At 44.7% G+C, this 18,761-nt stretch overlaps 1 protein-coding gene across 2 annotated transcripts; it reads left to right on the forward strand.

Moving 5' to 3' along the window:
* The first annotated feature begins 495 nt into the window (after positions 1-495).
* On the forward strand, positions 496-13,654 carry LOC135906385 (uncharacterized). 2 transcript variants are annotated; one of them, XM_065437762.1, is made up of 6 exons: positions 496-623; positions 5,363-5,466; positions 7,108-7,254; positions 9,534-9,653; positions 11,393-11,486; positions 11,845-13,654. In XM_065437762.1, exons 1-6 carry the CDS (start codon positions 538-540, stop codon positions 13,409-13,411), a joined length of 2,118 nt encoding a protein of 705 aa, XP_065293834.1. In that variant the 5' UTR covers positions 496-537; the 3' UTR covers positions 13,412-13,654. The 2 variants fall into 2 exon arrangements, with proteins under 2 accessions (XP_065293834.1, XP_065293835.1); XM_065437763.1 differs by lacking the exon at positions 9,534-9,653.
* The last annotated feature ends 5,107 nt before the right edge of the window (positions 13,655-18,761 follow it).

Raw genomic sequence — 18,761 nt, forward strand, 5'->3', positions numbered from 1 at the left:
ACCTACAATAAGGACAATCTGCTCTCAAGAGGTTTCAGCGCCCGATTACGGCACGTTGTACTCGATGTTTGTCCGCGAATATCTCTCTAATACATTGGTGAATAGATCCCATCAGCACACCTTGCCTCAATACTAGTTAACAGTAATAGTACTATAGTAGTATACAGCGACATTGGCAATACACCGGAATGTCCCAGAAATAAACGCTATGGTAATAAGAATAGGAGCCGAAGCGCGAAATGCATTTAGCAGTCTGATGACGAAGACCGTGAGATTGGATCTCCTCTGTAATGTTTTGTGTGCTTTTCAGTTACCAATTACTGATTCTCACTGACATTATTTCTCTGATTTATAGATTTAATTTCACCGTTCGCCGCCATTTACACTGTATCAGTCATGAAAATTTATTTCTAGTTATATCTTGGAAATAATAAAGCTATTTCTTCCCCAATGCTCCCACCAATAAGCCTCATGTTCACTGGTCAACCATAAAGACGACGACGTTGAAGTTAAATGGAGCGAGGTCACAGCTAAGCGATGCGCGGTCTCCCATTCTTCGTGGCGATCACCGCCTTCTACCTGATGGCCACCACTCAAAGCGTTCCGCTGTTTGAAAGCGTCAGGTAACGATGATGTTTTATCGAATCTCTTAGACGCTACCAGGGAAGGCTCATTAACGCGCGAAAACTGTTTCCCTATACGAATATGTCGCAGCTTAGGGACCGTTAGACTCGGACTAGTTGGTTTAAGCAGCCTGCATGACTATTTTCTAAACCACAGAAGGCTTGCGTTTGGTTTTGTATTGCCCCAGCATAAATGGTTAGCAAAGGGAGAACATTGGAAAACTGGGTGTGATATATGGTACCCATCTTCGTTTGCTAGCATTAAGGCTTGCGATTCGTCGCGTTTTAGTAATACAAGAGAATTAATGTTACACTTGCTTTGGTACTAGGCGAGTCACGTCATAAGGGAAAATATTCCTAGAGGACTGTACCGATGTACGGAAGGACTTCTAGATGTGGCGTTTGCCGCTTCAGTTGACCATGGCTTTAACAAATGAAGAGAACGTAAACGAGGAATCAGCCAGGTCTACTGCACAAACCACTTTGAATGGCTCACAAGCCCTTCTTTAGCGACGAAGTACACTTTAATCTGGTGCATATTTAAGAGTACAACGTTTACTTACAGTACTCATAGTTTTTCTCAGGGTTTCCGACACTAAGGCTGCTCGTCGGACACGTTCTTGTCGTATATTGCATGCGTGTCTACGTAGTTCTTGACAAAGCAATCGATAGCACACTACATTGTTACTGACTAAGTCAATGTTACCACTGACGTCGTTTGCGATGTAAACACTGTGAAAGGTTTAACATTTTTCCGAATGCATGAAGAATTCATGTAATCAGCTAAGCGCACGTTAATTTGTGGCGTAAAGTCGTGTTTGCGGCGCTCAAACGAAAGTGCATTCTCTAACCTGCGAATTTGTCAACAGTGATCTTAGAATGTGTTATGCGATTTTCATCTTCGGATAAAGTGCCTTAGCATCGACACACCTTCTAGCAAGTGCATTGAAAAATATGGGCTCGGACGTACTCCCGCTACATCCTATATATGTGAAACTTGTCGGCCAATTGCAGAAAAGGACGCCAATAATTACGTTTCAAAGGTCTGTCAAGTCATTATTGATGAGGTGTCTCCGGCAGGGCAGGAACACTTGTTTTGAAACCAGCGATGCCATGTGAAAAACCAGCCGATTGGACTGAATGTTTAAAGAGACAACAAATGTTTCCTTTTGACGTGTTTGTAAGGACTACTCCGAAACAACCCAATAAATCAAAGTGGTGGTGGCATCGCTGCTTATGCTGAAGCTTCGAGAGAATATGAAGTAATCTCACGTTACACTAGTGTTACTAATGATTTCGAGAACCTAACACTAAAACGGAACCTTGACATTATTGCCGTCGTTTATCGACCCCTAAATAGGAACTGCGGTCAGTTTGTTAGCTCGCTTGAAGAATTTTTGTACTTTATTTAACAAATAGTCTCAAATTAGTTTGCGGTGGAGATATTAAAATAAGTACACTCGAAACAAATAACCTTGCTCAAGGTTTCAACAACACTATTTATGCAACAGGCTTCATGAACATAATCACTACGCCAACACAGATCATGGTCATTACTTCATTCGTACTTGATTTGTTTGTCACTAACACGAAAATTGCTGTATCGCATGCGGGAACCATAGCCTTAGGTATAAGTGATCACTGCCCAATCTTCGTGTTTTTCTTCCCACTCCAACACTCACAAAATTGCCGAAAGGGCGTAATTACCATGCAGCATGTATGAGACAATGACTTACTTTCATTTAAGCTTGATATCAGTGCTCAGGACTTATATTCTATATATACAGGGCAAGGGATGTGAACGATGCATATTCAAAGTTCATGTAGTTTTTTTTTCAAATTTACGCTGTACATTTTCCTTTTATGTCTTTCAAACAACCCAAAAAAGTGAGAAAACCATGAGCCACGCGAGCTCACAGAGAAGTCATCGAAAAGGAAAATCGATTATTTCACACCTTCTTGTGTACCAGCACACGGGTCAGACTTGAAATATTTTAAATCTTTCAGAAATAAACTGAACGCCCAGCTTAGTTATGCCAAGACAAATATTACCAACGACTGTTTTCTGGCATTAAAACAAAACCCGAAGTTGCGTGGAAATTTGTTAAACATGGTCCTTCGTGGAGAAAAAAAATCGAAAACACCCGTAATTCTAAGGCACGATAACCGCGAAACTGCAGGTCAGGAGCTTGTTGGTTATTTTGACCGAGTGTTACTTGAACATGCTTTGCCGGATAGCAACCTAGGGGGTTATCAGACCCTCATTCAATAGCCCTGCTGAAAGCTTTGCTGTACATGATATAAGAGAAGCTGAAATCTCTCCAACATCTGTAAGCTTAAAGAACAGCAAGGCTTTAGATATAGATAACCTTTAGGTAGAACTTATGAAATTTGTTATTGAATACAATATGCCTGGGCTCGCTTACATATCTAATCTTGCTGTCCAATTAGATCAATTTCCAGATCCCATGAAACGATCCAAGGCTTCTGCTATTTACAAAGGTGGCAATAAAAATGAAGCAAAAAATTATAAGCCAATATCTGTGATACCAATGTTTTCGTAATGCTTACCAAAGATACTGTCTTCTCCATTAACCAACTTCTTTAACAAAATAAATCTCATTTCCGACGCCCTGTTTGGTTTTAGGAAAGGGTGTCCTACTGAAAGAGCTTTGTTAACTCTATAAGAGAGCGTGCTGCAGAACATCGAAAATAAACATATAACCCTAGGTGTCTTCATCGATAATATCAAGGCCTTCGATTCACTCAATTTTATTATACTTATACAAAAAATCTCAGATAACGAGGTTTGTGGCAGCAAGGTAGAATTATTCTGTTCATATTTCATAAACAAGACTCAGTGTGTGTGTGTATCGGCAATTATCATTCATCTCCTCTCCTCATAATATGCAGCGTGCCCCAAGGCTGCATTTTAAGTCCTCTTTTGTTTACTGTACACTCTAAAAATTACAACCTTTGGGTTGTATCTTGCCACACAATAAACGTCATCTGTCTTGTACGCATTTCCTTGAACGCCGCGAGCCCGGTACTTCCCAGTAACCAACGGCATGCGCGTTATCACCATTACATAGCATTCCCGACAGGAAAGTAGCAGACGCCGCGTTTCTAGAAAGGAAACGCAAGCAAGGGAGATGACGATTATTGTCGTGTGGCAGATATACACCCCAAAGGGTGCACCTTTGTCTGAGAGTGTACACATAAATGATATTTTCAGTATTGATACAAGCTCAAAATTTATTATATGTCCGGATAACAGCGTTATCTTGCTCTCTGGGCCTGATGAAAGCGATCTAACACCAAGATGTAATCATGTTCTTGAGAAACTGGTATATTTGTCTCATTCTGACTGTCGTAAAATCAACACAACCTAACTAAGGCTTTTGTTTTCTGCGTCCAAAAGAAGGTAATTAACTTGAAACACGATATATACTGTGACGGATACAAAATTCAAGTTCTATATGAACGTAAAATTCTTGGGGTTACATTTAGCTCGTATCTCGCTTGGAATATTCACATTGACAACTTGTTTAAAAAAAGAACTTCCAATGAGTAGAGGAGCGCTGTCGCGTAATCGTGCCATCCTTCCAGTGCAAGCAAATTACAAATTTATTCCACATTATTTGCTTCACGTATGAATTATTGCAGTTCAGTAGGGCTGACTACTACACAAAGAAATATTTAAAAAATTTATTTTTTTTACAAAATAAAGCTATACGCAACATGGAAAATGATTATTTATCTTCAACAGAGCAGTGCTTCCAGCCATGCAACATTATTAAAATACAGCGTATGTACAAATTTCGTGTTTTGCGCTCATTCTATGTACCTTCACCCACTTTGAAGCATTTTATTACTTCAATTGCACTGCTTCAGCAGTATAGCGATATTGGCACACGTAGTACTGCCTTATGGTTAAACCACGTTTCCGTACTTTCTATAAATTGCAGTCCTCGAAACGAAATCTTTCGTTAATCCTTAATAGGTACAAATATATAGCGAAGCCCACATTACCGTCAACTACATTTTCAATTAAAATATTTTATCGTACGTTCAAATATGTTCTTGTTCAGTTACATTGGTCGGGCATGGGCAAACTCATACTGCTATTATTTGTGCTTCACACAGTAGTGTGTCATACAATGAGTAATTTACGTTGAATGACTTAATGCTTAATGTTTATCTAATGCATTTCTGTTGATCTGTTATTTTGATGCTCTGTTTCAGGCTGATACGTTTCCTGTATTCTGTGTGTTACCCCTTATGCTAGTACTTTTTAGATTGCGCTTGCTTAGATATCCAGTATTGTAAACCCTAGTACTCTAATACGTTTACATTATTATTTGTGTTATCACTTCTTAGCAATTCGTACGATGTATTACACAATTCTTATTTCTGATGATTTCATAGTTTTAATGCTCTGTTACCTGCTTATACGTATCCGTTCATGGTTCGGCATAGACATCAAAGTCGGGTACCACGTGTGCATAAGGAAAAGCCTTGCCTTGTATTTATTCGGTTTCTGGGCATCTGTCAAGCTGCTGAGCCCAGATTTTAGCCCTGGAAACCGTTCCGAACAACATGTTTGGTAAAAATAAAGAATTTGGAATACCGGAAAACGAGATAGGTAAAAAATAAATAAAACATGGCACAAAGAAAAAGAACGCGTTGAGCAGACGGGAACTTTAAATGTAACGACGACGGATTGGTTCTTCACGCAGGCTCGAGGAGGCAAGTGATGTGCCTACGTCTACTTTCGACGGAGGAATTTCCAGTCAGGATGAAGAATTCACCGATACGCCAGTGTCACTCCACGCTAATAATGGTAGGTGGACCACGCGACCACCGTACTTGTGTCATGCTTTCTCACTGCACGGCGTTGGGAAGCAGCTTCACAATGACTTGCCAAGTAGAGATTACGCTACTTTTTGCTTCCTGCTGACAAAATGCAGATGAGCCGCAGATTTTCCTTGAAAATGTACAATCCTCTTACTATCCTTCCCACTCGTACTTGTGTTGCTAAAGACAGTGGAATTAAGCCGTCTTTAAGTAAAATTCGAAGCAAAAATTGTGTGTGTGCGCACGCCTGTGTTTGCGTGTGTGGTTGCGAGTTTGCGTGCATGCTTTCGTGTGTTGATGCGCCCCTAGGTGCGTGGCGGAAGGGCGTATTTGGACTACAGACAGGTACCTAGGTCGGCCGGATGACTGCTGCTGCCCGGCCGACGGGATACTTCTGTTATTCCTGTGACATCAGGCCGGTTCATTACATTTCGCAACTGTCAGTACGTCCTCAAATGCTCGTTCAAAGTGTAACACTTTTCTTTTCTCTCTTAGTATGCTAAGAAAGAGGCACTGCATGCACGCTGGGGCGACGACTCGAACACGTGAAATATCGGCTGAACCACCTGCGCGAGGTATCTGGGCTTTGAATCGCCACATACATTAACATTCTCTTTCTATCCGTATAGGCGCTTAACATCGTTTTCAGTCTGACATTGGAGATGAAGCAGAATTTGTGAGCCCTAGTCGTCCCGCACGCCAACCACAGCAACTTGAAGATATTACCAACAACTCTGGCATGTCGTGAAATTGTTTGTTTTCTTAGTAGAGACGAGATTTTGGAGCCAATAATCATTTGTTACAAAGACAATTAGGCGTTGCCAGTGCTCAGATGTTATTCGGACGGTTGAAATTTCTTCAGAACTTGCGCATGTCATGACGAGTCAGAATCCTGAAAAAGCCGATTATCGCCACTGACGATCAGCTTCTGGTGGCAGAATCATAAACCAGGCTTCCTGTGCACACTAGTATTAGGCGACACTCATATGAATGTGCTCACCCTCGCAGTGCGTGCGCTAGCCAAGAAGGTCGGGTTGCGAACTTCAGCGACCGCGCCACCCTCAGTATGGCGTCCTAAATCCAAATATCTAAACCTGCACACCGCTACGCTTGGGGGGGGGGGGGCGTCACTGAGGAAGAAACTAACAAACATCCTCACAATGATAAAAAAATTGCTAAATTCTTCTGTGAAAGCACTGCCTAACATCAACAGACACTTTCTGTTCCTAGTGTACAGGCATTCTTGAAGCCGAATTCGTCACTAATTGAAGCTGAAGATGATCTGATTTAACAGACTTCTAGAAAATCGGTAAACGAAACAGTGAGAAATATTTGGAGCGAGTATACCAAATGTTTTCTGAAATATCGATGCTATTCCTGAAGTCTTCACTAGGTACACAAATACCTCGCGCACCCGGTATAAGAGGGTACACTACACCTTCCTATCCGTACTCCCTTTTTTCTTGTGCTTGTGAATGAGATCCATGGCTGTCCACAAACTTTCTGATCATTCATGCACTTTATCTTCATTGGTATGGCATCTAATACAAAAAATAAAGTCGACAGGAAAGGAAGCAGTGCAGTAAAATTTTCAAAGTGAACAATGGCATTGCTTATCCCCGTACAGGGACAATCCCATTCGGACGTGGTTCATCGTGCACCCAACAATCTGACTGTGACGACGCCCTGGTCTGTCTGCCGTCCAACACCTGTGGCTGTCCGGAACTCGCACCCGTGATGCTGCAGGAAGCGGACGGCGTCGTATGCGTCTCAGGTGCGTGTTAAGCCTATTTTTCCTTCTTAATCTCGTTCCACATACGTACGGCTAAATAAGTGGAGCATTTTCTTTCAGTGTCCCATTTAGCTAGTGCAACTTATGTCGAACACTATGCAGAGTGTTATTTAGCAGCAATGGCATGAAGGATGGATGGATGGATGTTATGAGCGTCCCCTTTGGTACGGGATGGTGGGTTGCGCCACCAAGCTCTTGTTCCACCAGTGCTGTCTCCACCTAGAGGCACTGCTTTATCGAGAGGAAGCTTCTGAGCTGCAACTCGTGCGCCGTCACGTGGCAACTGTATAAATGCCTGGATCATACGACCGCTAAACTGATTTGAGTAACATTTGCTGACCCAATTGCTGTTACACCATCTTTGTCTATAATACTGAATGTTTTGTGAAAGCGAGCAAACCTTGCAACATTTGTACAAAAAGAAAAAGAAAATCATATCAGAAGTTGAAATCTTGTTATTCTGAATAGATAAGAGATATTGCAGTTTTGCGCATAGCTATATTTATAGATAACTCATCGGACATGACTCACATAATATGTTACAGCTTTCACGAATGCACAAATAATATAAGACCAGTTAAGAGTGGGTGCACATGGTTAATTTTGCCAATATACAACAAGCGTGTGGTTTAGGGCTTGTTTTGCAGCGGTATCCAACACATGCCTTTCATATGTTCTATCAGTGGAGTTATCGAAGCGTATTTCATAGAAGCGTATTTAGAAGCTGTGAATCTTACGTCAGAATGCTGATACATTTCGTGTTTAGGGCCTGAAACAATCATTGAATAAGTTTACTTAATACTTCATTTAAAGCGCAAGAAAAAATAATTTACCTCTTTCCTTTATACGTAAGACAGTCATCGTAATTGGTTAAGCTATTTTCTAACTAGGGCACTATTGTTTGCAGAGTGTACTCGAAGGGGAAAATTGCTGTTAGCTTAAAGATAATGCTTTCTGAAAGTGCTTAGCGGTCAAATATTACATTCTGATTCATGCCTATGTACCCAGAATTTTAAAGCAGGGCCTATTCTGTATTTAGCGTCTGACAATGCAGGTAGGAGAAGTAGACTTGAAGAGAACATCTGAATGAGAGAGAGAGAGAGAGAGACTCACCTGACAAAAACAGCTCCTTGAAATCCGACAGGGACTTGTCGTACACCATATTGCCTTGTACCAAAGAAAAAAATTTATGTCATCCCTCGGTAAGTCGTCCTGGCATAATAAAGCTTGAGGGCTTTTGGCAGCTGTTTCTTACAATACGACAAGGAAGGCGTCGTTGCGAGAGCAGGGTGCGAGATTCTGCTCGAGAATGTTATGTCGCTGCATGGCAGTAAAAAAATGTTTGACTTGCCGACAGCTCCGTGTTTTACGTGTAACATAAGTTCCTATCGGTACCATGAAAAATTTTTTCGTTTTCTTTAGCGAGGAATTCGTTCTGTAAACCGGCCAGCGTGGAACGTGCTGAATGGCCCGGGTTGTACTGCACTCATTCACCGATTATCACAGCATACTTCTAATGCCCGCGAGGCTGTCGGGGCAGCTTATCGCAATTCTGCCACCCGTGCGTAATGTGCAGGCCAATGCCAGGGTGCTGTTATGGACGCGGTCAAAATTTCGCCATGCTAGTGTTTTGAGCCAATCAAAGAGTTGGCTTTGTGAAAGGGCTTTGTGACATTGCAGCATTAGTTTCCAAAGAAATATACCTCTACAAATGCAAGATTTCCTAGTTGTTATGCTTGCGCAAAGAAACCCATTACCTTCATGCATTAAAAGTATGATTTCTTGAACATTACAGATATAAAACGTAATAAATAACGCAATGAGAATGTCTGAAGTTACAAGCCACGAAGGTCAGATGAATGCGTGTCTTGTGTCCCTCATTCCCTTGGTAGGTGAACTATCAGAAAGCGAGAGTTCCGCTAAGGTTACTTTTTTATGATAAGCTTTTCTCACTCTTTCTTCTAAGGAATTCTTGAAGGGAAGTCTATTGCATAATGAAATGGATTATTAGAATATATCTCCCTTTGGCTGCTTTCAAATGCGTCCTGATCATATGCCATACAGTTGCCATGTGAGTGTGACTTTAAGTGCTACCATATTCATGAGTCATCGGTGTGTATGCCTTATCTGTGTAGTCTTTACTGTTGTCGTGCAACGTATACGCCAATATTTGCCGCGTCGGTTGCGTGACGTCAGCAGCCATTGGTCATCGAGTGCTGGTCATTGGCCAATCAGTTCTGGACAGGAATATTGTGACGCAGCCCGGCGGCTGAGCGAGCCCTGCCTGACCGACGCCGAGTGCAGGCACGGCAACGAACACGCACGGTGTCTGGATTCGACGTGCAGCTGCCAGTCCATCGACGGGTCTCTCTGTTTCGCCGGTGAGGGGGGAACAGTTGCTGGCTGCTTGTTAAGAGCTCACTGTGGCCCGCGTTGCGAGGTTTCCGCAGATTGGGCTTTCCCGCTGCACATCGAGCAGAGCCCCCGAGGAGGCACTTCCCCACAAAGCCCAGGGCACGTCGGAGCACATTGCCTTCGGGCAGTGTCTTTTTCCTTGCCGGTTCTCCTCTACCAGAGACGTGTCTGGGCGTGTTTGCGCGTTTGTGGACTTTGCACATTGCTTTGCTCACAACATTCATATCTCATTTCCTTTTTCTCTTTCTTTCTTTCTTTCTTTCTTTCTTTCTTTCTTTCTTTCTTTCTTTCTTTCTTTCTTTCTTTTGAGTCAGTTGTGGACTCGAAAAGCTAGAACGCTGCAAACCCGTATCTGCGCAGCAGCCTCGCATGTCACTGGCGACTGCTAGTAGCATAAATATTTTATAAACCCATTAGGTTATGTATAAAAAAAAGCACTGGTCAAGTGAAAAGTTAATTGGCCTTTCGGAACGCACGCGTTTTTTGTTCATGAGGGCATCGAGTGAAACAACCAATGGAGGTGAGGCATTAGCGATGGAGTGAGGCTTCTTCAAGAGGAGTACTGTAGCGCGATTAAAAGACGGGACAAAAGAAGACGCATAGGGACACACTAGTGCTGTGTGTGTCCCTATGTGTCTTATTTTGTCCCGTCCTTTCATCGCGCTACGGTACTCCCCTTGAACATGCATTACCAACAAGCCCACATTGCAACCCTCGAGAGTAAGGCTGGTGGAAAGGGCACAGTGATATCTTAGTGTGGATGTTGGAAGCTTTCTGAAGGCTGGGAGCAGGCTCCGAGTGTCGAAACGTCATGCCAGATAATCTTGGCAGGTTGAGAAAGGCGCCCCAAGACAATCCCGGAGCGCTCTTAACAGCTACGTAAGGAAAAAGGCGAGACGCGCATGCAGCCGTGGAAGCAGCGCTTCACTGGGTGAAGTTGTGACGTGGAAGAAACAATGCGGCCAGTGATGGTGACAGTGTATCGCCACATCTACAATGTCACTGTGAGCACTGGGATTTTGAACAAGTACGGCTTTCGAAATTTCAAATAACTTTTAGCTTGATAAACCACCAAAATACTTTTTTTTCGTTTTTCTTTTTCTAACATGCTACCTGACCGAAACGAGTTTTCGCCTAACTCTTGACTCGGCGCTTATGTTATTAGCATTTTCGTTTTTGCTGACGCATAACTGTACGTGCCGTCATTCTGACGAATAAATTATTTGTTGATAGCCTACTATTTATATTCTACCCATCGTGGTGGCGTAGTGGCTATGACATTCTGCTACTGACCACAAGCTGTAGGTTTCGGTTCCCGGATGGGGCGGCCGAGTTTCGATGGGAGCAAAATGCAAAGATGCTCGCGTAAACAACATTTATGTGCGGTTAAACAACTTTGCGTGGTCGAAAGTAATCCGTAGCTCTCCACTACGCCATGTCTCATAGCCGCAGTGTTGCCTTTTGGACGTTAAACCCCATAATTGAGTCAATCCCGTGTACTTAGATTTAGGTGCGCCTTAAAGAACTCTAGTTGGTCCGAAATCCCGGAGTCCCCCACTACGGCGTGCCTCATAATCATGAAAGTGGTTTTGGAACATAAAACCCCATATTTTTAATAATTGAGACGATGTAGACATTCTATACGCTTTCGCTTAGGTATGGAATGCGCTAAGACGCGACGCTCGCTTCTCGTTCGCTGCTGCAGATTACCTTGTACGGAGCCCGCTGCCCGCAGCTATCTTCCCGGCCGCGCTGCTGATTATCGGGTTCGTCGTCCTTGGAGTGCTCGGCTACCATAGGTGTGCTCTCTTATACAACAACAATTGTTCGCTAAAATTTACAACCTATTTGTGCACCTATTAGCCTGGTGCATCTTCTACTGTTAGCCCCAAGTGCGTATGGCATGGCTTCTTCTATGAAAGATGCCGAGAGTAGTGCACAATGCCGAGTGCTGCCTTTCTCTGGCTCGAACCGAAACGCTGTTTTCCACAATACCGAGTTAACGAAAGTTGCTTAACAGTATTTCATACGTAATTCTAATCGGGTAACGCACACACGTCCAATGAATACAGCGCTATACTTCGTCAACTATTCGTAAGACATGTTTGACTAACCAAACGTCACACCTGGTAACTCCTGTCGTACTGCGCGTCGCAGGCTGCACAAGCCAAGGTGCGATAAGGGACGGCAGGTGCAACAGCTGACGTCGTTACCAAATAACATCGGCTACTCTGGCCGTGACCGGATCAATAATGACTTCTTCGACGGCAGCCTCAACGAGCACGAATGTGATGCTAATAACTCAGTCTGGAGTTGGCTACGTTCTTTCGTGTCGAGTGTCACGATGAGACTGGAGGCAGCCAAGCGCCGCTGTCGATGGTCCTTTTCTGGCCGAAGTCCGCCATGCGCAAACTCCCCGAAGCGAACGCCGGTAGATCGGGTCGCAACCCAAACTGGGTACTCCAACGAGACCAGTATTCCACCTCAGTTAAGCAGCGTACTCCCGTACGCGCCTTCCGGCACCACTGATGGCACATCGCCACAATTTCTGCCCCCAGCGAGTATTGCTATGCGACGAACACATAGCGCGGCTTCATCTGCAGTGAGCATGACTGCCTATCCAGAAGCAAGAAGAGAAGGACGCATAGCACCGCTCCCGAGGCCAAGAACAAGAATATCGACTTTGTCAACTAGCACACTTATGCCCTGTAATCGTGCGACAAGACGCGGCACCTGCAGTTCATCTGCGGCGTCATCTAAATATGGAACCCCGCCGAGTTTCTGGGTGGGCGGCATGTCTAACCTGTGTGAACCAATCGAAGAAGGAATTGCCGATGAGCCCAATAACACCGTCATGTTCACCGAAAGCGAGCTTCAAGGCGGGGTTCACAGAAATTTCCGGTCGGAGGAGCTTGCGATGCCGATACCTACAAGCCTTCGGCCTGTCGTGTCGGACCACGGCCGATATGTGGAGGTGATCTGCCCGGACAGCTATTCAAACGTCGCTCCAGAGAAGCACATAGGGTTTTCCTCGGGTCGCTGTTGCGGCGACAGCTGCCCGAACATACACTTCTACGGGCCCTCCACCGTGTCATCGAGCAAGCTTTTCGGACGGGGCACAGAGTCTCGCTTGAGGTTGTCCTACGCCGAGCACAGCGCGCGAAAGAGCCTCGAGGCGCTTTTCACCCGCAGTGAGCCGACGTGGCCTCGCGATCGCGTCGTCGGCAAAGGCCCAGACCGCAAGGCCAGGACATGGGAAGCGTTGACTGCCCATGTCAGCGGAGCAAGGCCTAAGGAGACAAGGAAGCGCTTTGTTTCCGCGCATATCGGGCATGGCCGACCGAGTCTTCCGACGACCACCGACCACAGGTCAACAAGCAGGGACGATTCTGGCTGCCGGTATGCGGGAGCCACGCGGTCGATCGGAGCGCCGTCAGTGGCTGCGGCGGGACGGCCATCTCACGTCCGCTCTTTGGCGTCACCTCTATGTACACCGAAGCGCGACTTTGGCAGCCCAGGAAGGGGCAGTGTATCACGTTCACCAGGACCCATGTCGCTATCTGACTGCGCCTGCCAGCCCGCTGCCCGGGTGCCGCAGGTCGCCCAAGCGGCGCCATTTAGTAGCCAATCGCAGACCCTTGATTCTGAGCGTGATATCGCGGTTCGATGTGCCGGGCGGAAGGACAGCAGGGGTCCTGCCGTCTCGTCGAAGGTGGCACGCTGAGACCGCTCCAGCGTCCATCTGTGCGAGGACAACTTTCGCGGCCGGCGCACCGACGCATCGCTCGATCTTAAGGTTAGGCCGTGGAAGGTTGTGATGTCACAGCCAATGCTCTGTCGGGACAGATAGGGCAAGTATAAATTTCGTACGAAGATTGCGTCACCCTAGTGTCATGCTGCGTGCACCCGATGTTGCCGTGCTACTCGGACCTTTTTAGAGGTGCCTTGCAGAATAAAGTCTATTAAATCGAAAGAACTGGTTGCATGCTTTAGAGTGCAACAACTGCCATCGGGTTGCGTACTGCGTTCTAGAGCAAACACATAGTAAAGATTACAGGCAATCGACGAAACAGTGCCGCTTGTGGCTGGGAATGGATTGAGAAAGTTTTTGTTTACATGAGCAAAGGATCTGTAAAACAAATTCAGAAGTACGCAGTGTCGCGACAACTGCAAAGTGTATTATTTTTTAGACTGAAGTTTTAACGTTGGTCTGTTGATGATCCAGAAACTAAATCCAGGAGGGCTTTCGCTCGTAAAGAACCTTTTGCCACCTGCCGACCCCCCTCACTGATGTCATGTTTCCAATCATAATTTGTGGGTACTTAATCCTAATCATTACATTAACGTACACATTGTTCCTGCGAAAGTGGACACTGCTCGCCATAATCGCTTAACTATGAATTTACAGTGTACGGTGTAGCATCTCCTAGCAAAGTTAACACTTTATATAAAATCCTACAGAATATTGCAGCCAGTCTTGCTTGCGACACTACATTCTATGGTGCAGAAATTTCATCTATTTTTCAGCATAAATGACACGCTTTATTTGAGCATAATTCGCCTTGAAGAAGACAAGTCCACTTTTCGAAACGTTGGCTCCTGCTTTCACCTTGTTCTCGTTTTGCTCATCGTCTTGAATTTCCATCTCCCGCCTTCCCAGTGTTTTCCATGCTTAACTTGACGTATTATATAATAATTATTTTCACACACTTGATGTTAAGGAAGTTCACCTTCCTTGTTGCAACAGAAATATGTTGTACCATGGTGTCTATACAAATTGCGGGAGTAGACGTCGTGACTTTATGCCACATCATATTATTAAATGTAAAATTTATGCATAAGAGTGCCCATTTCCTGTTTCCTGAATTTTAATTTACCTTACTATTTTTTGCGCGCTCATTGCTAATTTTCATTAGATAGCATATAATTTTGTTTGTTCTACTCTACTGTTGTAGTCATCATCATCATCATCATCATCAGCCTATATTTATATCCACTGTGGGACAAAGGCCTCTCCCAGAGCTTTGAAATCACGTCTGTCTTGCTTTAGGTTATTACAAGGTGCGCCTGCAAATTATTTCATTTCTGTCATCGTACTGTTTCAATAAACGTTTTCCTGTTCCTCTAAGATAATGTATCTAATATACAGCTCTCTTTCTTTTTGCTTTTTACTCTCAGCATGTACTTAGTGTGCTGTATATTTTATTAATTTTCAAAATTACTCAGTATGATTTATCTTCTACTGCTTAAGCAATGATCGTTTAGAATTTCTTCAAATGCACAAGTCGGTCGTCAATCTGGAGTGACTAGCTTCGCACACGGGGTACGTCGTACTTGGAAGCCTAAACGGGCTGGTTTATGTGACGGTATGTATGTACGTCAATAAACACATTATCATTATTGTGGTACATGCGTGTACGGAGCGCAAAGTTGGACAGAGCTAGAACATACCGGAAGTTATCTTCCGCTTAATCGAGTCGCTGTGCTATCGCATATTATGGGTTGCTCAGTTTTAAGTTTGATGGAATTTTTAAAAAAATGGAATGTTCTGGGTAACATAACTATTGTCTTCAAGGTGAAGTGTTCGCAGGCGCAGATATTACTAGCACGAGAAATCAAAACACATAATCAGCTAATTAAAAAAGATTGACTAATTAGCTTCCTAATTAGCTTACTGCACATATTGCAATTCACGAATTGCAGCCGGTGAGTTTGGAAGACGCATCCACTTGAAATGAATTTCCAGGATCACCCCTGTTTTGAGATATTATTTCCCAAAGTGTGGCCGTGGGCGTTCCTGTTACTTTTGTGCTCCAATGCATAAAAGAGCGTTTTATTAAAAAAAGTGACTGAACCAACAGTTCATTTTTACGGCGAGTTTGATGGCGGATATCTGCAAACTAGCGTCATTAGCGAAATTATTTCCGAGTATATACGCCTGAGAAACTCACCGCCTGCACTTCGTAAGGTGTAATATGTGCCGCAAAGTAATTAATTCAGAAGTTAGCTGGTGAATTTTAGGCAATTAATTGAGTAGGAGTTTTGGTTTTTCATTCATGTTCACCTCTCTGAGCAATCCAGATCAAGGACTAGAACAATGTTATCTTCAAGAGGCAATTTTCTTTTCAATTCAACAAAACCAAAAAATGATCGCCCGTAGAATGTTTCCCCGCTCACCTCTTTCTATCAACTCAATAATGATGATAATGATTCATTGCCATCACCATTGAAACGGGGTGGTAACAAAGTCGCTTAGCCTGCTTGAGGTAATCAGGTAGTCTATACACGCTTATCAGTCTAGCCTTTTGCCGACATCTTAATCTTCTGGCTCATCCTTAAGAGCTCTAAATCTACCTTGTACACTTTCCAAAGCCTGTAACGGACGCGGTCCTGTCAATCTCATCCCTGTTCTTTTCACCAGCACTCTAACGGTCTTTGTCTGATCTCAGCTGCTGCTGACGGGTTAAAGGGAAGCTGAAGAGTCTGTCAAATTCAATAAGACGCTCATATACGGATGCGGGAACCTTATAAACCATGAAGGTTAAATTTTGGGGGGGATTTTTCACTTAGGAGCGACGCAATCGTCGGTTAAAATTGCGTTGTAGCTCCACCCCCGTCGAGCGCCGCGCGCTGCTGCTGACGCTGACGATGCGAGCGGAGACCGGAAACCGCGGCTTAGTGACGTCAACACTGGTGTTCCGCTCCTTCGCAGTCTACGCGACCGTGCCTGACCGGGCTTATTTCTGCGTGCGTGCCGTCCTAATCTGCTTCGCTCGACCCTACATTCCTTTATTTGTGTGTATATAGGAGTGGTAGTTGACGTGCGCAGCATCAATTGAACTTGTAGGCCGATCATGCGGGCATTCTATGCAGCCTACGCTTGCACGAACACCAGCGGCCGCGACGATGTTCCGATGTTCCGTTAGTTCCTGCAAGACAAGAAGCTTTCAGCTAAGTGGGAGGCTGTTGTGAAGCGAAACAACTTCAAGCGCTCAAGAACAACAGCGTTGTGCTCTAACCACTTCCGTGACGATTACTACCGGAGTTTATCAATAATGCATGCTTTGGGTTCTCCTTAAAAAATATAGTTAGCACGCTGAACGGAAGGTGCATGTTTATCGCCCACCCTTGACGCAGGTTTCATCGCCAAGCGCCGCGAATTTTCTGTTCGCACGCGTGTTGTGAAACAGCCTGCATGCAGCTACCATAACGCAGTGCAAGCGGAAAGTTTGCATGTGTTGGAAAGCCTGCTCCCGCCAAGACGCTGCGCTCCCCCTTCTCTCGCACACATAAGAAACCGACCATCTCACGTAGCCGACGGAATTCGCCGGTTACGAGTAGCGTGCGGATGGCGCGCTGATGAAGGTTCTATACTACACGTGCTACAACAGCCGATAAACTTTTCCTCGCGTTTAAACCGTCTGTGTAGATTGCCGACAGCTTTGGGGCAGCGCACAAATGCTGAAGATTGCATCACCGCTTACATTCTACGAGGAGGCATGCAGGAACATAACACTACAGTTGTTTGCCCGGAAACGTACTCACTGGAACGCTGAATGCAGCTTAGCAAAAAACATACTCGCCAAAGAATATTTCCAACACAAGGAGATGCTAACACTTCGCCTTCGTTCGCGTGAAAAGCGACAGCGACAGCGCTACAAGCGAGGCGATGGCTGTCGCGTTCACCCGTCGTCTGCAAGCCCAACTCCACGCGAGCGACGACTTCCCGCTATGAGGGCAGCAATATACGCGCCGAAACTAGCGTGACGCATGCTTTATCAATTCAAGTTGATGTATTTTACTGAAGAAGGAGCATAAAATATTTCTGAAAGTCTTGCACTAGGTTCTTATTCTTGCACGTGTAAAATTCAATAGTTTGCTCGTTCCGTGCGACAAACAGTAGTATTTGGGTTATGTACATCCAGTTTCGGCTTCGCACAATTGGCTAGTCACTCATAGCATTTCCGGGCGACGAGCGACGAGTTCCAGATTTCTAGAAACGAGCGATCGAGCGGCAACACCGAGCGATTTGTTCAAGCGACGGCCCGTTTTGTCGCTCGAAGCCGTCGCCCGTCACCGTCGCGCGCAAAATCGCTCTCGTAGAGTTTGGACTTAACGCCGAACTCCTCAGAGAAACGCAAGCTCTCGAAAATTTCCATGACCGTCTCAGCAAAACAGCACCAAATTACTTTGCACCGTGCTTCGTGTGTAGCGGCAGCAGTCGGTCCGGACGAACATCATTGTTGACGTCACGAGGCACCCGACCAATCACAGGCGGGAACGAGGCGCGCGAGCTGGGCGTGTCTGCTGCTGCACTTTTCGTCGAAATAAAATATGTTTGCGCTTTCTTTCACTCAATTTCGATGCGATATTCGAATTCAGAGGGCTGAAAACCATGGCGTACTGCTCTTCACTCATTTTGTCTGGAAGAGCTTTCAGCTTCCCTTTAATGCTTCCGTCCGCTTTGAATTCCAGTGCTTCTGGAAAGTGGACGTTACCTACTTGTCTCGCTATGTGAATACCTTTGCATTCCATTAGAATGTGCTGATTTGTCACCGTATTTTTGCTGCAACATACACGTGCCTCATCCAGTTGGGAATATTTGCTCCGGTATGTTTTTGTCCTTGCGCAACCAGCTCGGGCCTCAAATAGCAAGTTACTGAAATTTATGTTATCATACAGATTTTCCTTTCTTATTTCTTGTAATTCATGTAAATATCCATGACCTTTCTTGTTCCCATCGTTTGCATTCAATCTAGTGGCTTTGTTTTGCTATTTCTTTTTGATAACTTCTGGTTTGCACTTTCAGTCCACCCTTTATCATGGTCTCCACCTTTCTTGAAGTCTTCCTTCATTCGGTGTCCACGCGTTTCTGAGGTACAAATATTTGTGCATTTAGCCGCCCATTTATTTTCCCCGAAGTTCCTGAGGTACTTTCGAAATGAATTTTGCTCTGTGATTCTCTGACTTCGAAGGAGGTCCAGCCAATGTCTGCTTGCGGTGCCTCGTTTGTGTTTTTTACCGTGGGCCTCCAAGACCAACCGGCCTACCGACCTCAGTGTAACATTTTCGAA

This window comes from Dermacentor albipictus, chromosome 5 (assembly GCF_038994185.2).
Source record: "Dermacentor albipictus isolate Rhodes 1998 colony chromosome 5, USDA_Dalb.pri_finalv2, whole genome shotgun sequence".
NCBI classification, from domain to species: Eukaryota; Metazoa; Arthropoda; class Arachnida; order Ixodida; family Ixodidae; genus Dermacentor; species Dermacentor albipictus.